General features: G+C 44.0%; 1 protein-coding gene across 1 annotated transcript in view; it reads left to right on the plus strand.

Annotated features, from left to right (window-relative positions):
* Positions 1 to 19700, plus strand: part of AGAP3 (ArfGAP with GTPase domain, ankyrin repeat and PH domain 3) — a 1596783-nt gene that overhangs the window by 1288139 nt on the left and 288944 nt on the right. The window contains exon 12 of the mRNA XM_086940918.1: positions 15427 to 15600. Within this exon, the coding sequence (XP_086797044.1) occupies positions 15427 to 15600 (174 nt within the window). The remainder of the gene's footprint in view (positions 1 to 15426; positions 15601 to 19700) is intronic.

A 19700-nucleotide genomic window follows, 5' to 3' on the forward strand; every position in this document is an offset into this window, starting at 1 on the left:
ACCAGAATTGACCCCCTCAGGACGACAAGTGACAAGGAGATTTTTGGAAAAGCTCTTTGGAACTCTCAGTGAAGACTTTGCAGCACTTAACAAGATATAGCAATAGAGGTGGAAGATCTCTGGCGATATCTTGGTGACCTGGGACATCAAGTGGATTCTTTGGAATAAACCTACTATTCCCGGGAAGAGCAATTTGACAGACACCACCAGGCACTTCTTGAGCTACAAGACAAAAACATGGAACTTGATTGTCAGCTGGAGGATCTTGAAAACAGATCTTAGATTCCTAATATCCACATCAAAGGGGTGCCCTTACTGGCAGTATCTGGAAAGCTGGAGGAATATGTTACTTGGTTGTTTTGCCACGCGACCCCAGAACTTGTTGATCAAGACATCATTTCCGACCCAACCATAGAGCGGGCCGTCCAGCTTGCTCTCCAGGACAAGCGCAATACATTATCACATGCCTACATTACTATAGGCAGGAGGCCATCATGTCAGCGGTGCGTGATAAGAATTCTATCGATTTGAGGGCATAAAACTCTGACTCTATCAGGACATTTGCCCAATAACATTACACCGCTGAAAGGCCCTGCAGCCTGTGATTGGTTTTCTACGCGGGAAGGGAATCAAATACAAATGGGGCACCCTTTCAGGCTCCAATTTGGAACAATGAAACTCAGAGTATCCAAACCTTTGAAGAGGTTTGTTTGCTGTTGGATGTGGCGGCCCTTCTGGGAGACCCTTCAGTTTAATCTCCTTTGTGGGGCTCAGCATCTCTGTCCACAGAACCATGCCATTATACACGTCAGAGAAAGAAAAAAGTCTGTAAGCCCTCCACAACTGGGAGCAGCAAGGAACGAGTTGCAGTGCATCAGATCCAGATGGCAAGAAATGATGACCTAGCTGGGTGAAGGCTGTTTTAGTGTGGACAAGCTGGAAAACAGTGAGCCTCTCTCATTGGAGGCCTTGATTCCCCATTGCTTTGAAAACGCCACGGTTTAAGGGAACGGATTCCTCCAAAACTGCTGCTGTTTCCTGATTGCTGAGCTCCTTGGTAGCATCACGTTGTGACTGGAGTGATCTGCAGCCAACAACATGGACCCTCAAGTGTTTGTTTTTTATGTTTCGTGACTGGGAACTACCTTGTTTACTTCTTTCTTTCTTGCTTTCCCCCATTTCTTACATACCTGACAACCTCCACACTCCCCCACAGACGCTATTCAGCAACACCACTTACAGGGGATTAATGTACACCTCTGGGCATGCCCAGCTCTCTTCAGATCCCACATACCAACATTCCTATGTTTAACATACTTACCTTACAAGTTTGACGGCTAAATGCACCTGTGAAGCGTCTTGCACTACTTTCCTTTCTCGGAGATGCTATATGCGACATCTGCCTCATCCAGGAATCTTGTTTGCTCAAAGCAGACTAGAAGCACCTACACTCCTGGTAGTTCGACCACCAGTATTTCTCCTTGGGCCCTTGGAAAAAGGCAGGAGTTAAAGTCTTTCTTGCCACTCATTTCCCAGGGAGGGTGACACAAATACACTCTGAGTTGCCTGGCAGGCTCCTGTCACTACGCATCGATTTGAGGTTTACTATATTACGTTAGCAAACCTCTAGGCCCCCGATGACCACCAGGAAGGTTTTCCTAAGGAAACTTTAGGCTGCATCATAGCCACCCCTGACACACACATTATCAGTGGAGGGTGCTTTAACATAGTTTTTGTCTCACAAATGGTCAGGTCCATCCACTGAGCAGGACAGACTGGCGCTTGACTATGAACCCTGACTGACATCTCTGGGGCTGAAAGACGTGTGGCGGCAAAACTACACTACTAAAAAAGATTACACTTTCTTTTCGGCGGCATGCCAGACTTATGCTCACATTGATTTTTTCCTCACCTCTCCACAAATTACTTCTGCCACTGCAGCTGTGGAGATTAGGGTAGCTGCCCTTTATGATCACTCCCCTGTCCTCCCTAAATATGCACTGCCTAGCTCCACCCCAGCACCTGCATCGTTGACCAAAACTATGCTGCATCCTTATGACCATCCGCTCTGACCTGTCTTAATGGAAGGGATATGGCTTCTCCTGGCTGGGCTGCTAAGCCGCCGTCAAGATGACTCTTTTATCAAAAATGATACTTAATGCAAGCTTTGTCACTCTAGCCCCCGCTAAAGGCACTTGACAAACAGCAACGTCTTATTTTAGAATTTATTTGGGGTGGTAAAAGGGTGCCAATGTCAGTGGGAAGGAGGGCTTGGTGTCCCAACTCCAAGTGGCTACTATCAGGCAGTTGCATTATATGAGGGACTGATCCCGACCCAGTACTGAAAAACATTGGTGCTTTATTGATCAAATGGTGGTAGGCATTCAGATCTAGAAGGTCCCGTGGCTTATTAGGTCACATCGGCCAATGAGAGTCTACATTTCACTGGTACTCCGAGCCAACATGGGCATCTATGACAGGATTCAAACTCAACAGGGACTATCCACTTCCTTCTCCGCCCAAACACTGATCATAGGGAACTCTGATTTCCCCCTGCGCACCGCGGTTTAGCGTTTTTGTATGGCGTCAAGAGGCCAATTTTAAAAGCATAGGTGACCTCTTCGATGTGGATGGCCTCATGGATTTTACTCAGGTTCGATTGGCTTCCACCTAATGCCTGTTGGCAATACACTGCCAGTCGTCACTGGCTATCACAGCCTCTGATTCGCCCCCAAGTCAATAGACCTCTGACTTCTTTCCCCCTCTTCCGATAAGCGACTCCTATCCGATATATACACCTTCCTCATTATATCTCGGGTTTCTTCCAAAACACCTGTGTAGTGCAGATGGGAAGGGGAATTTGAGCGCACATTCATTGATAAAGAATTGTGCTACATCCTTCATCGTGCCTGAGCTTTGGCCCCCAGTAGTTCCAGTAAAGAAACATTTCTTAAAATTGTGCATTAATGGTACGTTACACTAGCCAGAATTGCCCAGTGGAGATCAGGAAGTAACAGCACTTGGCAATGTCCCAAAATAAGTTCCTTCTGGACAGAGGTCATGGAAGCAGTGAACAAAATGTATGACACTGACCTGCCTAAGTTCCCCACGTACATCTTATTGTGACTCCCAAACTCTCTGACATACTGCCTACAATCTGCAGGGGGCACGCTATTACCCTGGCAATGGGAGTTGTTTAACATCTCTTGCACTTCCGTTGGGGCTCTGATGCCACCCAGACACTATTAGACTGGCTACACAAACAATGGGAGCTCTTGGGACTGAAGAAGCTGACGGCAGTGGCGTCATACACGCTACCTTTGTTTGGTAGGATGTGGGGACCATGCATCCGATACCTGTCGGACAAATTTAGGGAAGTGACCTGCCTATAATGTCTGCGGGTTCTCCACCTGACACACCCATACTGTACGCCTACCTGAATCGTTGACTGGGGCACAGCCCTCCATCTTCTGCACCTCCTCTTTATTATTATTCTCTTCAGACTAGTGTGTTGTCCTGCTCAGGTTGTCACAACATTTCTACACCTTCCCACACCCCGTCCCGCCTGTCTCCCCTTCTATCTATTCCTCCTCTGTTCTTCAGTTAGATTCTTTACTGCCTCCCACATTAAATCTATGATCACAGTCACTTATAGGTACTGTTCAATGTGGAAGAGAAAGTGAAGAGATTGAATATGTGTCTTTTAGAATAGTTTAAATCATAAAGATGTTTGGCTTGTGCTGACCCTGTCCTGCCTCATCTTCAACAGACCACCTACATGTCGGGCCAGGTACTGTAGGGTGGACAGTTGGAATATGCTTTAACACTCTGACAAAACACCTTCTTGAGGGGATCTGGGTGTCCCTATTTACCTCTATAATTCTCGGTTGATTTGGGCCTCTTTGTTGTGTATTAGTTTATACCAAAGGACCCACCCTTCTCCACATATTGAAATATGGAGGCTGTAGCTGCCTTTCTGCATCTTTAAACTTCTACCTGAAAGGCCCCATTACATGTCGTCCTTATAAAATGAACTCAAACATTGCCACATAATGGATTTCAAGATACATTTCTTGCTAACTCCGAGGCTGTACTCTGTTTGTTTGCACTTTAGCTCAGCATGTGCCCTACACTGCTTACCGAGTTGACGTTCGAAAGGCAGAGCCAACATAGTTGGCAGTGATTTTTTCAAGTAGTAATATTTCAACAAGGTAGACCCAAGGACCACTGGTGACCTGGAGCAATAACTATAGCAAACAACACACTGCTCCCTAGTAACAAGAGTTTTGATGCAAAGAACCAAATGGCGAACATAATGTATTCAAATAAGTTTATGAAAAACAATTTCAAGACACATAGTTGCGCATTGAATATTGGTGCAAAACAAACGTGTTTGGTGCTCTCTTTTGAGGTAATAAACTCATGTGATAAATTGTGATCATCAAGTGTATCAGCAAACACAAGAACAGCATGGCCCGTTATAGCAAGTTCTCAACAATCATATAGGTTCCATGTTTTTAAAGTCGACGGCGTTTCGATCTCGATAAAAATGGTGGGATCATCATCAGGACTCGGGAGGACACAGGAAGCCAGAGAGAGAGATTGTAAAGGTTAATACATTTGCTAAAAGAGAGGAGCCCTGGTGACAAGCCTCAAGAACAAGGTGGCCAGGAATTGCCTGTGCTGGAAATATGCTGGATACCCATGGAGGCACCAATCAGCCTGCAGTGAAAAGTGCGTTCGGCATGTGTGGTCTGGGTCTGTAGGTTGAGTGCTGAATTCCTTAATTGGGCTCGAATCACCCAGGAGCACAGAATTCAGGTTGATGGGGAATTTCAGAGTTGGCTTATCAAGGCAGTTGGCCTCTTTGCTCACACTTTAATCCACTATTACAGGATTAGCGACATAGTCACAATTTATGGGCAGTAAACTTGAGCTGCAACATACGTCCTGAGGCATGGGCAACTATCCTGATGCCGGCTAGAAATATTTCCCTCCATGTTGGGGGCCATAAATTGCGATTATGTCCTCCAGCTTTGTTACACCCCTCTGACACTGAATAAATGTGACTTTTTCCTTCCAGGAGGCGCAACTCTGGTAGTCCACAGAAGGGTCTGTTAGTGCTGAATGTTACCAAGTGCAGCTAAACTAGCACACTAGGCATCAGACTTGCCACTCTACCATAGTATTGGAGATGCATTAAGGGCATATTTGTTATAATCTACTTGTTGGTTAATGCATCCTCCCTATTCTTGTTCTCTGCCTTGCTGCTCAGCCAATGATGATGTCATTGGAATGTTCAGAGTGTTTGTGCTTGAGGAGAAATCAGTTGGAGCGGATGGGCTGAGCAGCAAGGAGGCAGCTCCCGGTGGAGCCTATTATGGAACTTACTATCACCCTGTAAGTTATATTTGAACCTGTAACCTGCTGAATAAACCAAGAACTTGTTTTCTACACGGCTTGTCTAGGAGACATCATTCAGTTTAACAATATTCTTTTCAAAGAGTGTGTGGTGATTGTTCACTTCTGTGTCAGTGTTTTTTTTAAAAACTATTTGTGTTTTGATTTTCATAGAGAATAACAGAAGGGTAACTCAAAGGTACTCCCAAAAACGTTGTAACCATGACACTTCTGCGTCAATAATAATCAGCAGATACACTGAGCACGCCTTCATCAAACAATCTTTAATTGTATCATTAAAACCATAGAAGAATGCATAACACATGAATTAATGATACACAGACACTGACACTTAGCAGCAATTTAAACAGGAATTCTACAAATTTATTTATAAATTGACGAGTGGGGAATGTAGGCAGCAATCTACAAATAATCCATCCCATATTGCATCAAACATTGCATTTGCCTTTCATTCTGTTAAAATGCTAAAAACGGGTTAAGATAGATAAAACAGAAGATAAAAGAACAACCAGTTCAGCATGTTGGTTCTACAAAAAGTAATGATACATTACTTGCCCGCCATATTTCTCAATCTTACTGCAGCCCAGATACATTTATGGAGCATTATACAAATTAGTTCTGATTGTATTAATTAAAGATTAAGTAAAGCTTCTTCTTATGTTCAAAGACGTGAGGAAAGGGATTAAAAACAAAATCCTGGCACAGTGTACAATTTGCAAAAAAATTAAAAAATGTAGCATGGATTGTACTGATTCTGAATCGCATGGACAAGGCACAAGGCCTAGTTCCCCATTAGCATCTTTTAGACAGGAAACAAGGAGATGGGCAAAATTAAATATGAACCTAAGCAGTTTGTATCTCTCGTAATGATGTAGCAAAAAGTATGAATAAGGATACATGTGGCTTTTTTTCCTGGTCTTGTTTCCATAGAGAGCGCCCATGGTTTAAACTCGCCCCGTACTAAGCCTATGAAACACGTGGTAGTGGCGTATGTGGGAGAGGACCAGAGGGAAAAGGGAGAGCTAATGAATATGACTCCTAGGTCCCATGAGCAAGGGCGCCCAATTCCAGGCAACACCGGAGACATGGTCCCCTGACAGGCTATGCCTCCCCTCCAAACGCACATAGTAAGTGATACACACCTGCTCACTTTGGTTTCCTGGAATATAGCAGGTTTAAGGAGTAAAACTTCTATAGTAGAGTAGTTCGACCTGGTGGAGAAATATGACATACTTGCCTCCCAGGAGACGTGGGCAGTGGAACCTATTTACTAACTTGGGTACCTAAACTACCACAAAGCTGCAGTTAGAGGGGTTAAAGGCAGACCTTAAGGGGGCCTTAGTATATGGGTTAGACAAACTATCAACTGTAGACCTACAGAACTTGTTGGTGATAGCCCGGATCTTTTAGCCATAAAGTTGCATTTGCCAGACCGTCCAGACATCCTCATTTTTAATGTGTACAATAGAGGACAGCCCGGCGGGCGTGGCACTGGTACCTTCTTAAAATTAGATAGTTTTTTGGACTCAGTCAGGCCCGACACCAACATAATAATAGCAGGGGACCTAAACTGCTCGTTTGAGCCTCTTAACGCCGATGGGAAAACACTCCTGTCGGAAGAGGATGTTCAATGGAACATCCCCCCACTTGACCTTATTCCCATCAAGAAATGGACAGAATCTGCCCTACAGTGGATGGGCTGCTGTCTAGAGCGCGGATTTAGGGCGGTAAATGGACGTACTGCCTCTGATAAATAGGGCAGGGCAACCTTTGACAACGGATTACATAAAAGCCGAATAGACTATGTCCTCATTAAAATAGAGTACTGGTCCACATTAGAGGACATGGTATCATGGATCGCCCTGAGAGTGACCATAACCCCCTCGTAGTGAGCCTACACCTAAGCAGTGACTGTAGGCGTAACAACCAAACAGAGCTAGTCCCTGTTGATACCTTGCTTACCAATGACTTACGCAGGGTGCGCTGGGCAAGGATTGCTATTGACCGCGGGGCATTAGATGAGATTAGTTCTAAAGTAACACGGACCCTGGAAGTCTTACGCTCTCTTCCAACACAGGAAGATACAAATAGGGAGATAACTAAACTTCATGAAGCTTTATTTAATGGCCTAAAACCTTATTTTTCCAAATCTAGTAAACCAAAGAATCCAACCGGCCAACCAAAGCGTAAACTATGGTACAATAAATCGTGCCGGGAATCCTATGGTAAATTGGCCTCAGCCATTAAAACCAAAATTATGGTTGATATTAGAACAGCCAGGCTAAATTATCGCAAAGCCAGAACACAAGCCAAACAAGATTGGGATAACCAACATTGGCAAGATCTTCTTGTTGCCAGCAAGTTAAAAAATCTGACTAAGTTCTGGCACATAGTTAAATGGGGCAACACTCATGACTCGCTGGTTCCCACAAACCACTTCCCGGCAGAGATCTGGGTTGAGCATTTTGAGTCCCAGTTTTCTGGGCTGAAATTGACTGATGAAACTCTCCCCTATGATTTCAGTCCCATGCCCACCACACATGACATAACATTCGACTGCAGAGAAGTTGAGGAAGCACTGAGTAAGATCCCCTGTGGAAAGGCCCCGGGTATTGACTGCATCCCGGCAGACCTCTTCAATCACGACCAAGTAAATTGGGTGCCCTATATTGTATTTCTGGGGAATGCAATCGCCAAGGGGGCTGTCATCCCAGAATCTTGGTGTGGAGCTAAGATACTCCCAATATACAAGAAGGGAGATCGCTCAAGCCCGGGGAACTATCGTCCAATCAGCTTGATCGACTCCATCCAAACAATCGTTGCCAGGATGGTCCTGGCAAGAATACAGAACTGGATTGAGCTGGAGGATATATTATCTCCTCTACAGGTCAGGTTCAGATCCTGCATTAGTACTATCAAGCAGGTTCTCAGGTTCCAATTGATTTATTGGAAAGTAGTAAGCTTAGGCGGTGGCACTCTATACGCCGCTTTTGTTGATCTTAAGTCAGCATTCGACCTAGTTCCTAGGGCCAAATTGTGGGGGGTTTTGAGAAACATGGGGATGCTCCCGGAGCATCTGAATATTGTAATTAAGCTCCATGAGGCAAATTTTGCACAAGTTCACTGGGGCAAGCAAGGGCAGGTCACAAATAGATTCGTAGTGTCACGGGGTGTCAGGCAAGGGTGCGTCCTAGCGCCAACCCTGTTTTTGTTATTCATCAACAGGGTTGTGCTGTATTTTTCAACCTTTCCGACAGACGCCCCTTCCCTGGGTGGCATCAAGTTTCTGCTGCTCATGTTTGCGGATGACACCCTTTTACTATCGCAGACACAAGTGGACCTGCAGGCGGCCCTGAACAAGTTTGAAGAATTTTGCCAAGATTATGACCTACACGTTAATGTCACCAAAACTAAGTTTATGATCCTAAAAAATCTAAATGTAAAGCCCTAGAAAGGCAATGGCGCAAAGAATACAATCATGAAAAAAAGATAACATACAATAAGGCCAGAAACGCATACCACTCCTCCTGCATCAAAGCCCGGGCCCTTTATGTGGCCAACACCATTAACAATGCTACAAACAAAGCAAAAACCCTATTCAACACTGTGAAGGACCTAGCAGGTGCTCAAACAACTGCTACCACTCGCCCTTTAACTAAAAAACAATGTCAAGACCTTGCTACATTTTTTAATGAAAAAATAGAAAAAATCATCCTTAACATCAGCTCTAGACCTTATGACAATTGCCCACAGAATGATATTCCCGTGTCATCGGACAAATTGAACACCCTTGAGAAATGGCCCCTTGTAACCGCGGACTCCCTAAAATCCTCCCTGAAGTCCATTTCATCAGGTTCCCCTCGCGATCCTCTTCCCGTGAGTATTCTAAAACAACTTGACACCACCCCCCTGACCGTTATAGCAGACATGCTAAATGCATCCCTCCAATCCTCTACAGTCCCGTCGAGTTGGAAACACGCAATAGTAACACCACTTCTGAAAAAACCATCAGCAGACCCAACTGTCCTTTCAAACTATCGGCCAATATCTCTGCTCCCTGCCTTCTCCAAACTCATGGAAAGGCACATACACTCCGCCCTCACCCTCTTCGCAGAAGAAAATGACCTCCTCCATCCCTCACAATCAGGCTTCAGAGCAGGATACTCCACAGAGACCGCCCTGTTAGGCGTAACGGAAAAGATCCGGAAACTCTTGGATGAGGGACAAACGGTCGCACTCATTCTTTTAGATTTGAGTGCAGCGTTTGATACCATATCTCACAAAATTCTCCTGGCCACACTGGAGAGAAATGGCATTCGCAGTGACGCCCTACAGTGGATTAAGTCCTTTCTTACCGAGAGAACCTTCCAGATCAAATCCAGCCTTGCCTGCTCAGATACTTTTCTTGCCCCACATGGAGTACCACAGGGCTCCATCCTGAGCCCGCTGTTTTTTAACCTGTACCTTAGACGTCTGGCCGACCTTGCGGACTGCGCAGGCCTAACATTAATGACCTACGCAGATGACTCCCAAATTATTTTCTCACTATCAGAGTCAAATCCCTCAGCCCCTTCTCTCCTCAAAATTGGACTCCAGAAAATCTTCAACTGGATGACCACCAACCAGTTGAAATTAAACGGTGATAAATCCGAAATCCTCCTACTAGGCAAAAATAAGGAGCTCTGGAATTCCTCCCATTGGCCCCCTGAGTTGAGTACCCTTCCCTCTCCAGCAACACAGGTAAGAAATCTAGGAGTCATTATTGACAATGCTCTGTCAATGAAACAGCAGGCAAACAAAGTCGCAGGCCTATGCTTCACCATAATAAAATGGCTGAAAAAAATCACATGGATGCTGCCCCTTGCCACACAAAAAAACGTAATCAACGCACTAATAACATCGCGTATTGACTAAGGAAACATCCTCTACCTGAGCTCAAATCTAGCAGTGATCAAGCGACTCCAAATGATCCAAAACTCAGCCGCAAGACTCTTGTGCAGGATACCAAAGTCTGAAAGAATATCAAAATACCTGAACGATCTACATTGGCTCAGGATTGAACACCGGATTAGCTTCAAAACCCTGAGCTACATGTTTAAGATCAAAACCAAAACGGCACCTACCTATCTACAAGCGTTAGCCACCCCTTACCTACCAACAAGAAACCTATGCTCCCAAACTGCAGCAAATTTCGCTGTTCCCAGTTTTAGACTGCAAAGAACTGGCGGCAGATCGTTTTCTGTCAGAGGGCCAATTCTGTGGAACACACTCCCCCTACATATCCGGAAAGAGGAAAACTACGCTAGCTTCCGGAAATATGTAAAAACCTGGCTTTTCCAGAAACAACTGAGCTAAAATCTAACTCCGCTTATACCTTAGTCCAACCTTATGTCATAGGCGCCGGTAAACCCTTGTTGGGTAGCTGAGCGCCATACAAATGTAAAAAATAATAATAATAATAATAATCCTCACCAAAGGTAGGCCAGTGGCTGGCCATGTCATGGTGAATAACACTAAGTTAGAGCAGACAAATGTCATGACTTATTTGGGGATTGTCTTAGAGAGTAAACTGAGTTGGAAGCCCCAAATATACACCCTATCTCTTAAGTTTGCCCAGCTTTCAGGGTGTTTGGGTCAAAGAACAGAGAATGTCCCAGACCAAAAGGATAGGTCCAGCTTTAAAGATCTACAACTCTAGGATAGGTTCAGCGATCCTGTACAGTGCGGACCTCTGGGGTTTTGCAGACCTCTCTCCGTGGGTAAAAAAACAAAATACATTTCTAAGGAATCTTACAGGTCTCCCCTGCTCTAGTCCCATGAAACCGCTGCTAATGGATCTAGGCTGTCACTCCATAGAAGACATTGCCCGTTTAAAACCAGTGGCTCTATGGAGGAGGATCTGGACCACCCCCGAACTAGCCCCATACGCTAAGGCAATTATGGATGTTAGATCCATTATGGGTTCGGGTAACATACTATGGTTTAAGCAAGTCAGATTGCTCCTAGAAACCATGGGATTGGGAAACCTGTGGACTGACCCCACCAATAATCCTTTTCCACCTAAAAAACTATTTAAAAGCCTATACTGGTCTTCAATAAGCCAGAAACATATTAGACAACTTTCTGCCAACTCTTTGTCTGGTATGTTCCTGGAGCTTAAAGGATATCCTTCCTTAGAAGACTACTGGGATATCATCAGCCGGTCCAGCGACAGGAAACTTTACCATCAGTTAAGGGTTGGCAGCCTTCCTCCTAGATCATTTACAAAAAACTGGAAGGGTCAGGAGTCTGAATCCTGTCGCTGGTGCACAGACCGTAAGGAATCCACTGGACACATTTTCTTTGAATGCCCGGCCTGTGCAGCCCCTAGGGCCAAATGGATTAAACCCATTTGTTGTAATATGGGCCCAAGGGTAGGGTCTGTAGCCCTAAGGATCTTGAGGTTTGACACTAGAGAACCTATTGTAATTGTTGTTGCAAAATTCCTAGGCTGGGTGTGGATCACTAGGGCCAAGTAGTAAGCATTGAAGTGTTTCCATCTAGTCTTTACTTGATTGTTCTGATTGTATTTTTTAATGGAATGGAAATCTTATTTTTAAATGCTAGTACGTTTTTTAAAATGCTCATATAATTGTATTTTAACTCCTTTTATAAATTGTTGTATGTCTTTTTCTATGATGTGTTTTTTTATGGTAACGTCTTTTATGATGAAACAATCGAAATAAAGACATTTGAAATTGAAAATTGATACATGTGGCTTGTAGTTCTCACGATTTGAACAGCCACTCTCCTCTTGCTACACTCTAAAGCTTCTCTTCTCCTTGCCGTTTTAATACAAGATTTGGCTAATGCATTGATGCCCTGTGGGTTATTAGAAAGTTCTGGTCTCCCTAACATGGTTTATTTATTCTTTATGTATGGCAGCCACGGAATATTACTCACATTGTGATGCTGAAGACAATCATCAATTATATCGTGATTAAGAAGAGTTTAAGATTTTGATCAAATGGAAAGCCATTGCATTAATGGTGCTAGTTAACACGATCTTCTTGATACTTAAAACCTGGTACCGAGTGACAGACATAAATGGGAACAGACAACAAACAATCTTTTCAAAAAGCAATTCTTTTCTAAACTGTAAATGTGTTGTAGTGCTATTTTCCCAAATATCTGCCCCATACATCAACACAGAGGTGTGTCACGCATTATAGATATTAATCATCACATCTAGGGGTTTGTAACCTAACTTTGATGAAAACTCAGGTATTGCAGCTATGATTTGACCAAATTGAGCTCTCCTCACTTTCACTAAATGCACCGAATTGCCCTTATTGTCAAAAGGTACCCCTAGATACTTAAAGGTTGGTACATGTAGACGTTTGGTCTTGTTGATGTAGCATGACTTAATATTTCAGGTCACCCGCCCACAAACCATACTGTACGACTTAGTAATATTAGTTGACAGACCCAGATCCCTCATAAACAAAACAAATCTGTCCAGTAACCTCTGAAGGCCTACTCCAGTTTTTGACATAAGACACAGCAATCTGCGTATAACAATGCAGGCAGTCTCCTTGCTCCAACCCTGGGCTTATAGGCCTCAACATGTAAAAAAAGAAATCAAGATCATTCTTACATAGACAAAAAAAAAGAAAAGGCGCCAGTACACATCCTTGCCTGACGTCGTGCCTAATGTTAATCGGGTTTGTAAACTCACCACTGAGCACACTTTCTACCTACATAAGTGTCTAGATAGGCATGACTAATCACGAACACTGATGGTTAGCCACGGCCATAGCGACAGTGAAACTCTGCATCCTCTTCCACTGGAGCTCACAGACAGTACTTATGTTATTAGAACTGCTCATTGAACTTCACAAACTACAAAGACCCACTTCACAAATTCAATCAGACATGGGGCCGCTTCCGCAACTTATTAGTTCACATTCCCACGTTATACATATCACAATGAATATTGTCTGATGAAACAACTTGAAGGTAGGCAGGGAGATAATTAAGGTACTTAACGTTTATGTTTATCTTTATGCTTGGAGGGCTTATAACACAGTACTCACTACCAATTGACACCTCAAGATGATTGGAAATAATATAAGGAGATGAAGATGGCAAAGCCTTGGATGTACATTACCCCAGATGTGGGGAGGGGCAGTCTTAGGCGTCTGATCGGTAGACTTGGTGAAGGTTTAGGAAATTGACTGTGAAGTAAACTGAAACCAAGGAAAAAAGGAAGGTCTTTAAAGATTTCCTGAATTTGCAGTAATCTTGTTCCAATTTAGGTGAGTAGTTAAAGCATTCCATATAGTTATCGTGCTGAAAGAGAGTTTGACTGCTGTTACTTTCATACCTGAAGAGGTGAGATGTCAGCAGCCTTTTATCAGCGGATCAGAGAGATCAGGGTGGCTGCTGGTAGAGACCGAAGATGCTGGCATGATTATTTAAAGCCTTGTGTTTAAGGCAAAGATTATTTAACTTGGTCCTTTCATGTATTGGAAGACAATAGAGGGATTTGAGGGCAGAGGTACCATTGACACAGTGACTGAAGTTGTAAACCTGTTAGGCCACAAAGTAATATGATGCACTGCGTCATACTTAGACGTCACTCTAATTAGTTCTAGCCTTTGCTGCTGAGTAACCTAATGTATCCAGTAATGGAAAGTTGTGCATGAATACACCTGTTCTTAGTTGAAGTAGGTTAACATTGAGAAAGTTCTCAACAGTATCAGAGCCAATGACTGGGGTTTTGATGTAACTCTGTCTGATTGGTAGGGTAATTTTCCCTAGAGGTCCTCATCCTTGGCTCCAACCCGTACGCCTGGGACGACTCCTGGTGGCCAACGGCACTGGGGGCAGCCCCGACCCCCACCGACCACGCCCCCAACCTGGGAATCATCCCGACTTAACGCTCTCAATGACCAAGCAAGTCAACGCCATCTCCTCCTCCTGCTTGAACACCCTCCGCATGCTCCGCAAGATCTACAGATGGATCCCGACAGGTACAAGAAAGACAGTCACCCAGGCCCTCGTCAGCAGCAGACTCGACTACGGAAACATCCTCTACGCGGGAGCCCCGACCAAGCTCATCAATCAACTACAACGCATCCTCGATGTACCACGACACGGCCACATCACCCCCCACCTGAGAAACCTGCACTGTCAACAAGAGGATATCCTTCAAGCTCCTCATCCACGCACACAAGGCACTCCGCAAGACCGGCCCAGCCTACCTCAACAGACGGCTCTCCTTCTGCACTCCCAACCGCCAGCTACCCTCCGCCGACCTCTCACTCGCCACCGTCCCGCGCATCCGAAGAAGAACCACCAGCGGGAGATCCTTCTCCCACCTCGCCGCCAAGACATGGAACACCCTCCCACTGAGCCTACGACAGACCCAAGACCTGCTGACCTTCAGGAGGATACTAAAGACTAGGCTGTTCGATCAGTAGCGGCCCCCACATCCCCCCCATCCCCCCCACCCCCAGCGCCTTGAGACCCTCCCGGGTATGTAGTGCGCTTACCAAATGACTGATTGATTGATAGTGTTTAGCGCTAATGCAACCTGAGACATTTTATTGGATGCTGAGGGGCATTACATTTGTTTTTAAGATTTATTTTGTACTCATTTCCAGTGCCATTAACTACTGTGTCCCCCCTTTTAAGTCCTTGAAGTGTAGACAAGCCAGAGTAGCGCTTCTGTATTTACAGTTGTTATCCTATGAACTCATACTTTGTGCAATTACTAGTTTCTTGTAGGCCGTCTATAGATTAAAGACTATTTAGACCCGATTGACTGTTGAATGACTTTTTTGTCTTTGCACTGTCTTTTCTTATATCCTTTTAATTACTTGTGACCATGAGCTGTGTTTTATCCTAATTATTAACTAGATTTGTAATGATGATTTTCTTATTGTATGATTGTATCTTTTATGGTTGCAATTGCTCCCAAATAAAGATTATTTATTATTAATACTGCGTCTCTATTCACAGGGGCCCCCCAATCTGGCAGTAGTAGCTCCCTGCATACAGAGCGCTCCCTCAGTGGTATTAATCTGTCAGCCTATGGTTCGAAAGGAGATGGGATGCACCAAAGATCCTTCTCTGTGTCGAGTGCGGACCAGTGGAACGAGACGGTTGGAACAGTCAACACTGCCAACAATCCTAGTAAGTGATTAATCTATGATTTGCACCGAGGCTTCGCTATGAAGTACCACATGGGGATTTCTGGTAACATGTGTGACAGCAAATGTTCTTTGGCATCCGAAGCCGACTCTTTTCAATCGTACGATATGATATTGCATCAGAATTGACAGGTTGTAAACATGAGACACTTTGAATGACTTTTTCAAGGTGGTTCCTTAAGAGTATATACTTTTTGCTGAATTTAGTAATGCAGAATGTACAATGTCTGTTTGTTCTTCTGGAGACTTAATTAAAGGATTGGAATCCTGGTAAGGATAAATACTCTTGCTGACTAGGCACTAGAATCAGAGGAAGAGGTTTTACATGTGCAAGAGATCTTTCATTACAGAGTCTCTGCTTTAGACCTGCACTCCAGTTATAATAAGTTCCCAGAAAAATTAAGTGGAGTGTGGCTAGTAGCCCTTAGCTCGCTCTCTCTCCTTCAAGTCTTTGTTCAGTTCTCGCCCTTCATGTAAATGTGTCCATTATGTAGAGACAGCATTAAAACTGCTTGACTTCAGACAAAGAGGGAGAGAGCAGTGACTTACTACTCAGGGCTCTCTACAACCTGCCCCAGAAATTCTCTAAAATACATCATGATTTCCAACTCTGTCAGACACAGATTCTTCTTACAGTCTGTGAGAAAATTCTCCCTTTTTGCTATGTCACCACCATATTTTTCAGATTTTATTGCTGCTTTTTTGACTGCTCACTGGGGCGCTGCTGCTCAGTTCCTAGTGTATGTGCTCAGACCCCTAAAACATGTAAAAATAGGTGAATACCTGACTAGGTTATTTAACTTTCTTATAAGACCATAGTATGCGATGCAAAAATACACCTGTGGCTTAGATTTATATGCCACCTGTAAACTGCAGCTTTTATTATGTCATCTACTAGTGTGACTTGAAAACATGGCTTCAGGTCTACCATGTGTAGCCTAACAGCAGCAGGTTGATGCCTGTTGCACAGAGCTGTTCAAATCATCATTGAACAGGTGGGAAAACCTGATTTTAAATATTAAATGTCACTCTCCGGAAACGCACCTTGGGCTAACAAGGGAGGGTGCATAATATTTAAGAGTGGATCATGTGTCACATTACAAATTTACCTTTTCACTCTTCAGGCTGTAAATGGCACATGGATTATACACTTTATAAGTGTTAACCTGTATCAGCTAAGGACACCATTCAAAGACATATTTTTATCCATACTAATATAATAAAGAGAGAGGCCAAATCTTTGAGGCGGGTAATCTCAGGAACCACAGCACCAATCACAACACCCAATACAGCGTTGGAAAGGGCAGTTGCAGCAGAAGGACATAGGCTATGCAGACGCCCACCATATACATTTAAAAGGTAAAAGAACTGTGGCAGCAAAGTCGTCCCTTGTGGGTGTGTATGCGTTGTGCTGTAGGCGTGTGCTGGGGGCGTGACAAACCCTGGGGGTGTGTGGTACTTTCCGCCCTTTATGCCATTTCTCATATTGTGTGCTAATCCCACCCTGCTCCCTTTCAATACCCCTGCACCCCATAATCATAACCCACCCTTATTCCTTAAAATACCCCAACACCCTTAAACACTAACCCATCTTAACCCTATAAATATACCCTGTACCCCAAAACCCAAACATATCCCTAAATCCTAAAAATACCCCTGTACCCCAAAACCCAAACCTAGCCCTGAACCCTATAAATACCCCTGTACCTCAAAACCCAAACCTACCCCTGAACCCTAAAAATACCCCTGTACCCCAAAACCCAAACCTAGCCCTGAACCCTAAAAATACCACTGTACCCCAAAACCCAAACCTACCCCTGACTCCTAAAATACCCCTGTACCCCAAAACCCAAACCTATCCCTGAACCCTTAAAATAACCCTGTACCCCAAAACCCAAACCTACCCCTGAACCCTAAAATACCCCTGTACCCCAAACCCCAAACCTAGCCCTGAACCCTAAAAATACCCCTGTACCCCAAAACTCAAACCTAGCCCTGAACCCTTAAAATACCCCTGTACCCAAAAACCCAAACCTACCCCTGAACCCTAAAAATACCCCTATACCCCAAAACCAGCCCTGAACCCTAAAAATACCCCTGTACCCCAAAACCCATACCTATCCCTAAACCCTAAAACGACCCCTGTACCCCATAACCCAAAACTATATCTGAACCCTTAAAATACCCAAACAGCCAAACACATATACCTCAGTACCCCAAAACATATACCCCTATACCCATACTTACCTTATCCAAACATTAAAAAACATGCTTTTACCATTCATGCATTTACAACAAATTTCGTTGTAAATGTATGCGTGGTAAAAGCATATAAAATGTAATGCCATGCGTTATAATGGCATTGTGGAGTCATGGTACTTTCGTAATGAAGGTATGCGGAGTGATGGTATGCGGAAAAAAAGTTGTGGAATAATGGGTGTTTACTCTCCCCCGGTAAGTACATTGGTGGCAAGGCGGCCCACATCTCCAGCAACATACTCATATTTTTTCACCACCCATTTGAAAAATGCACAGGTCTCTCTCATTGATGGCTAGCACCGACATACACTTTTAGACACACCTCCCTCCACAAGTTCTAGAATTGCGAACTTCAGAGCTGGGGAGCTATGTTCGAATCTCGGCATCAGCTCAACATCCTGTGATTCCAGGTAAATCGCTTCGTCTCCCCGTACCTACCACAAATGAATGTGTTCTTTTGTAATGTAAATTGTGCTCATGCCATGTTGTTGAGTTCGCGCTATATAATATTTCAAGGAAAAATAAAGTAGGGAAACTCGTCTTCACACACTACTGAACGCGCACTCTTAAGTGCATCAGCAGTGCGAATCGGAGCGTTTCACAGGCCTGTCACAGATAAGAAATGCTATCAAAACGAAATCCTACAAAACAATATACTACTGGCCGCAGCAATTCCTACCCGGACAACGTCGGGACGGGCTGCTAGTTACTTTATATGTCTAATGGGACATTACTTTATTTATGTACCGGGGACTCCCATCCTGACGACGGGGAATGATTCAGGCATGTGAATCTATTAAAGACACCAACACTGGATAACTGCAGTTACAGGTAAGTAACACATTTCATCTCCCTGTGTTTAACAAAAATGAATGTGCCCGTCTGCAACACAACTGGTGCTCATGTAAAGCGCTCTGATATCTTTGGGTCTAGTTCACGTTATATAAAACTCCATTAAAAAATGTCTCTTGAATACTGCACTAGAGCTGCGGTTCCTGCGTGCCTAATTGGCACCAGAGGAAACTGCCTGCCATGACACATATCCTGGTCAGAGGTCAGCCCAGCTCATGGACAGGGAGAAAGGAAGACTGCCTATGCACTAATAGCAGTCTCACAATTGGGAAGCGATGTGCAACAACAAAACAAGGTACATGGAAATAAAAGCACTTACCTCGGAAGCCATCTTGGAACGGAACAAAGAATGCGGAAGCGGGGAAGGACAGCCAGTCTTATAGGTGAGCAGGAAGGGCGTTGAAATAAACATTTGTTTCAGTTTGTAGTGTTTTTCTGTTTTTGTTTTGTTTTGAAAGAAAGCTGTCTCAAGGACCATATTAAGGCTTGGGACTTGGAGGACAAGTGCAGAGGTAATAATGTTTGTCATCAAATTTGGTTGCACCAGTGGATCTCAAAATCAAACCAAATTGCCTGCAATTGTAGAAGTCTAATGTGTTTGCTATGTCCCTAGTGATTTACCCATATATTTGTTAGGGGAGAACCACGAAATGGAGCTGCCGTTTTAATTTATTGACTTGTGCCAAAAGAAGCATCAAACAGCTTAGAAAGGCAGCAAAATATAATTATGCCAGGGGTGTCAAAAATCGCCTCTTGCTGAGTGTCCGCGTTCATCTCCAAAAGACCTTTCACTGGGCTCCTGACTACTGTAAGGCAGCACTTCTTAACCTGGGGTCTGCGACGCCAAATCGAGGGATCCATGACTGCTTAGGAAGTTAAATAATATTAACAGATTAATAAAGAATGAATACAGAAGCAAAATGGAAACTAAACATTTTAAAACGTGCTGTATATGTGAAGGAAAATGAAATG

Source organism: Lissotriton vulgaris, chromosome 10 (genome assembly GCF_964263255.1).
Source record: "Lissotriton vulgaris chromosome 10, aLisVul1.2, whole genome shotgun sequence".
Taxonomy (NCBI): Eukaryota; Metazoa; Chordata; class Amphibia; order Caudata; family Salamandridae; genus Lissotriton; species Lissotriton vulgaris.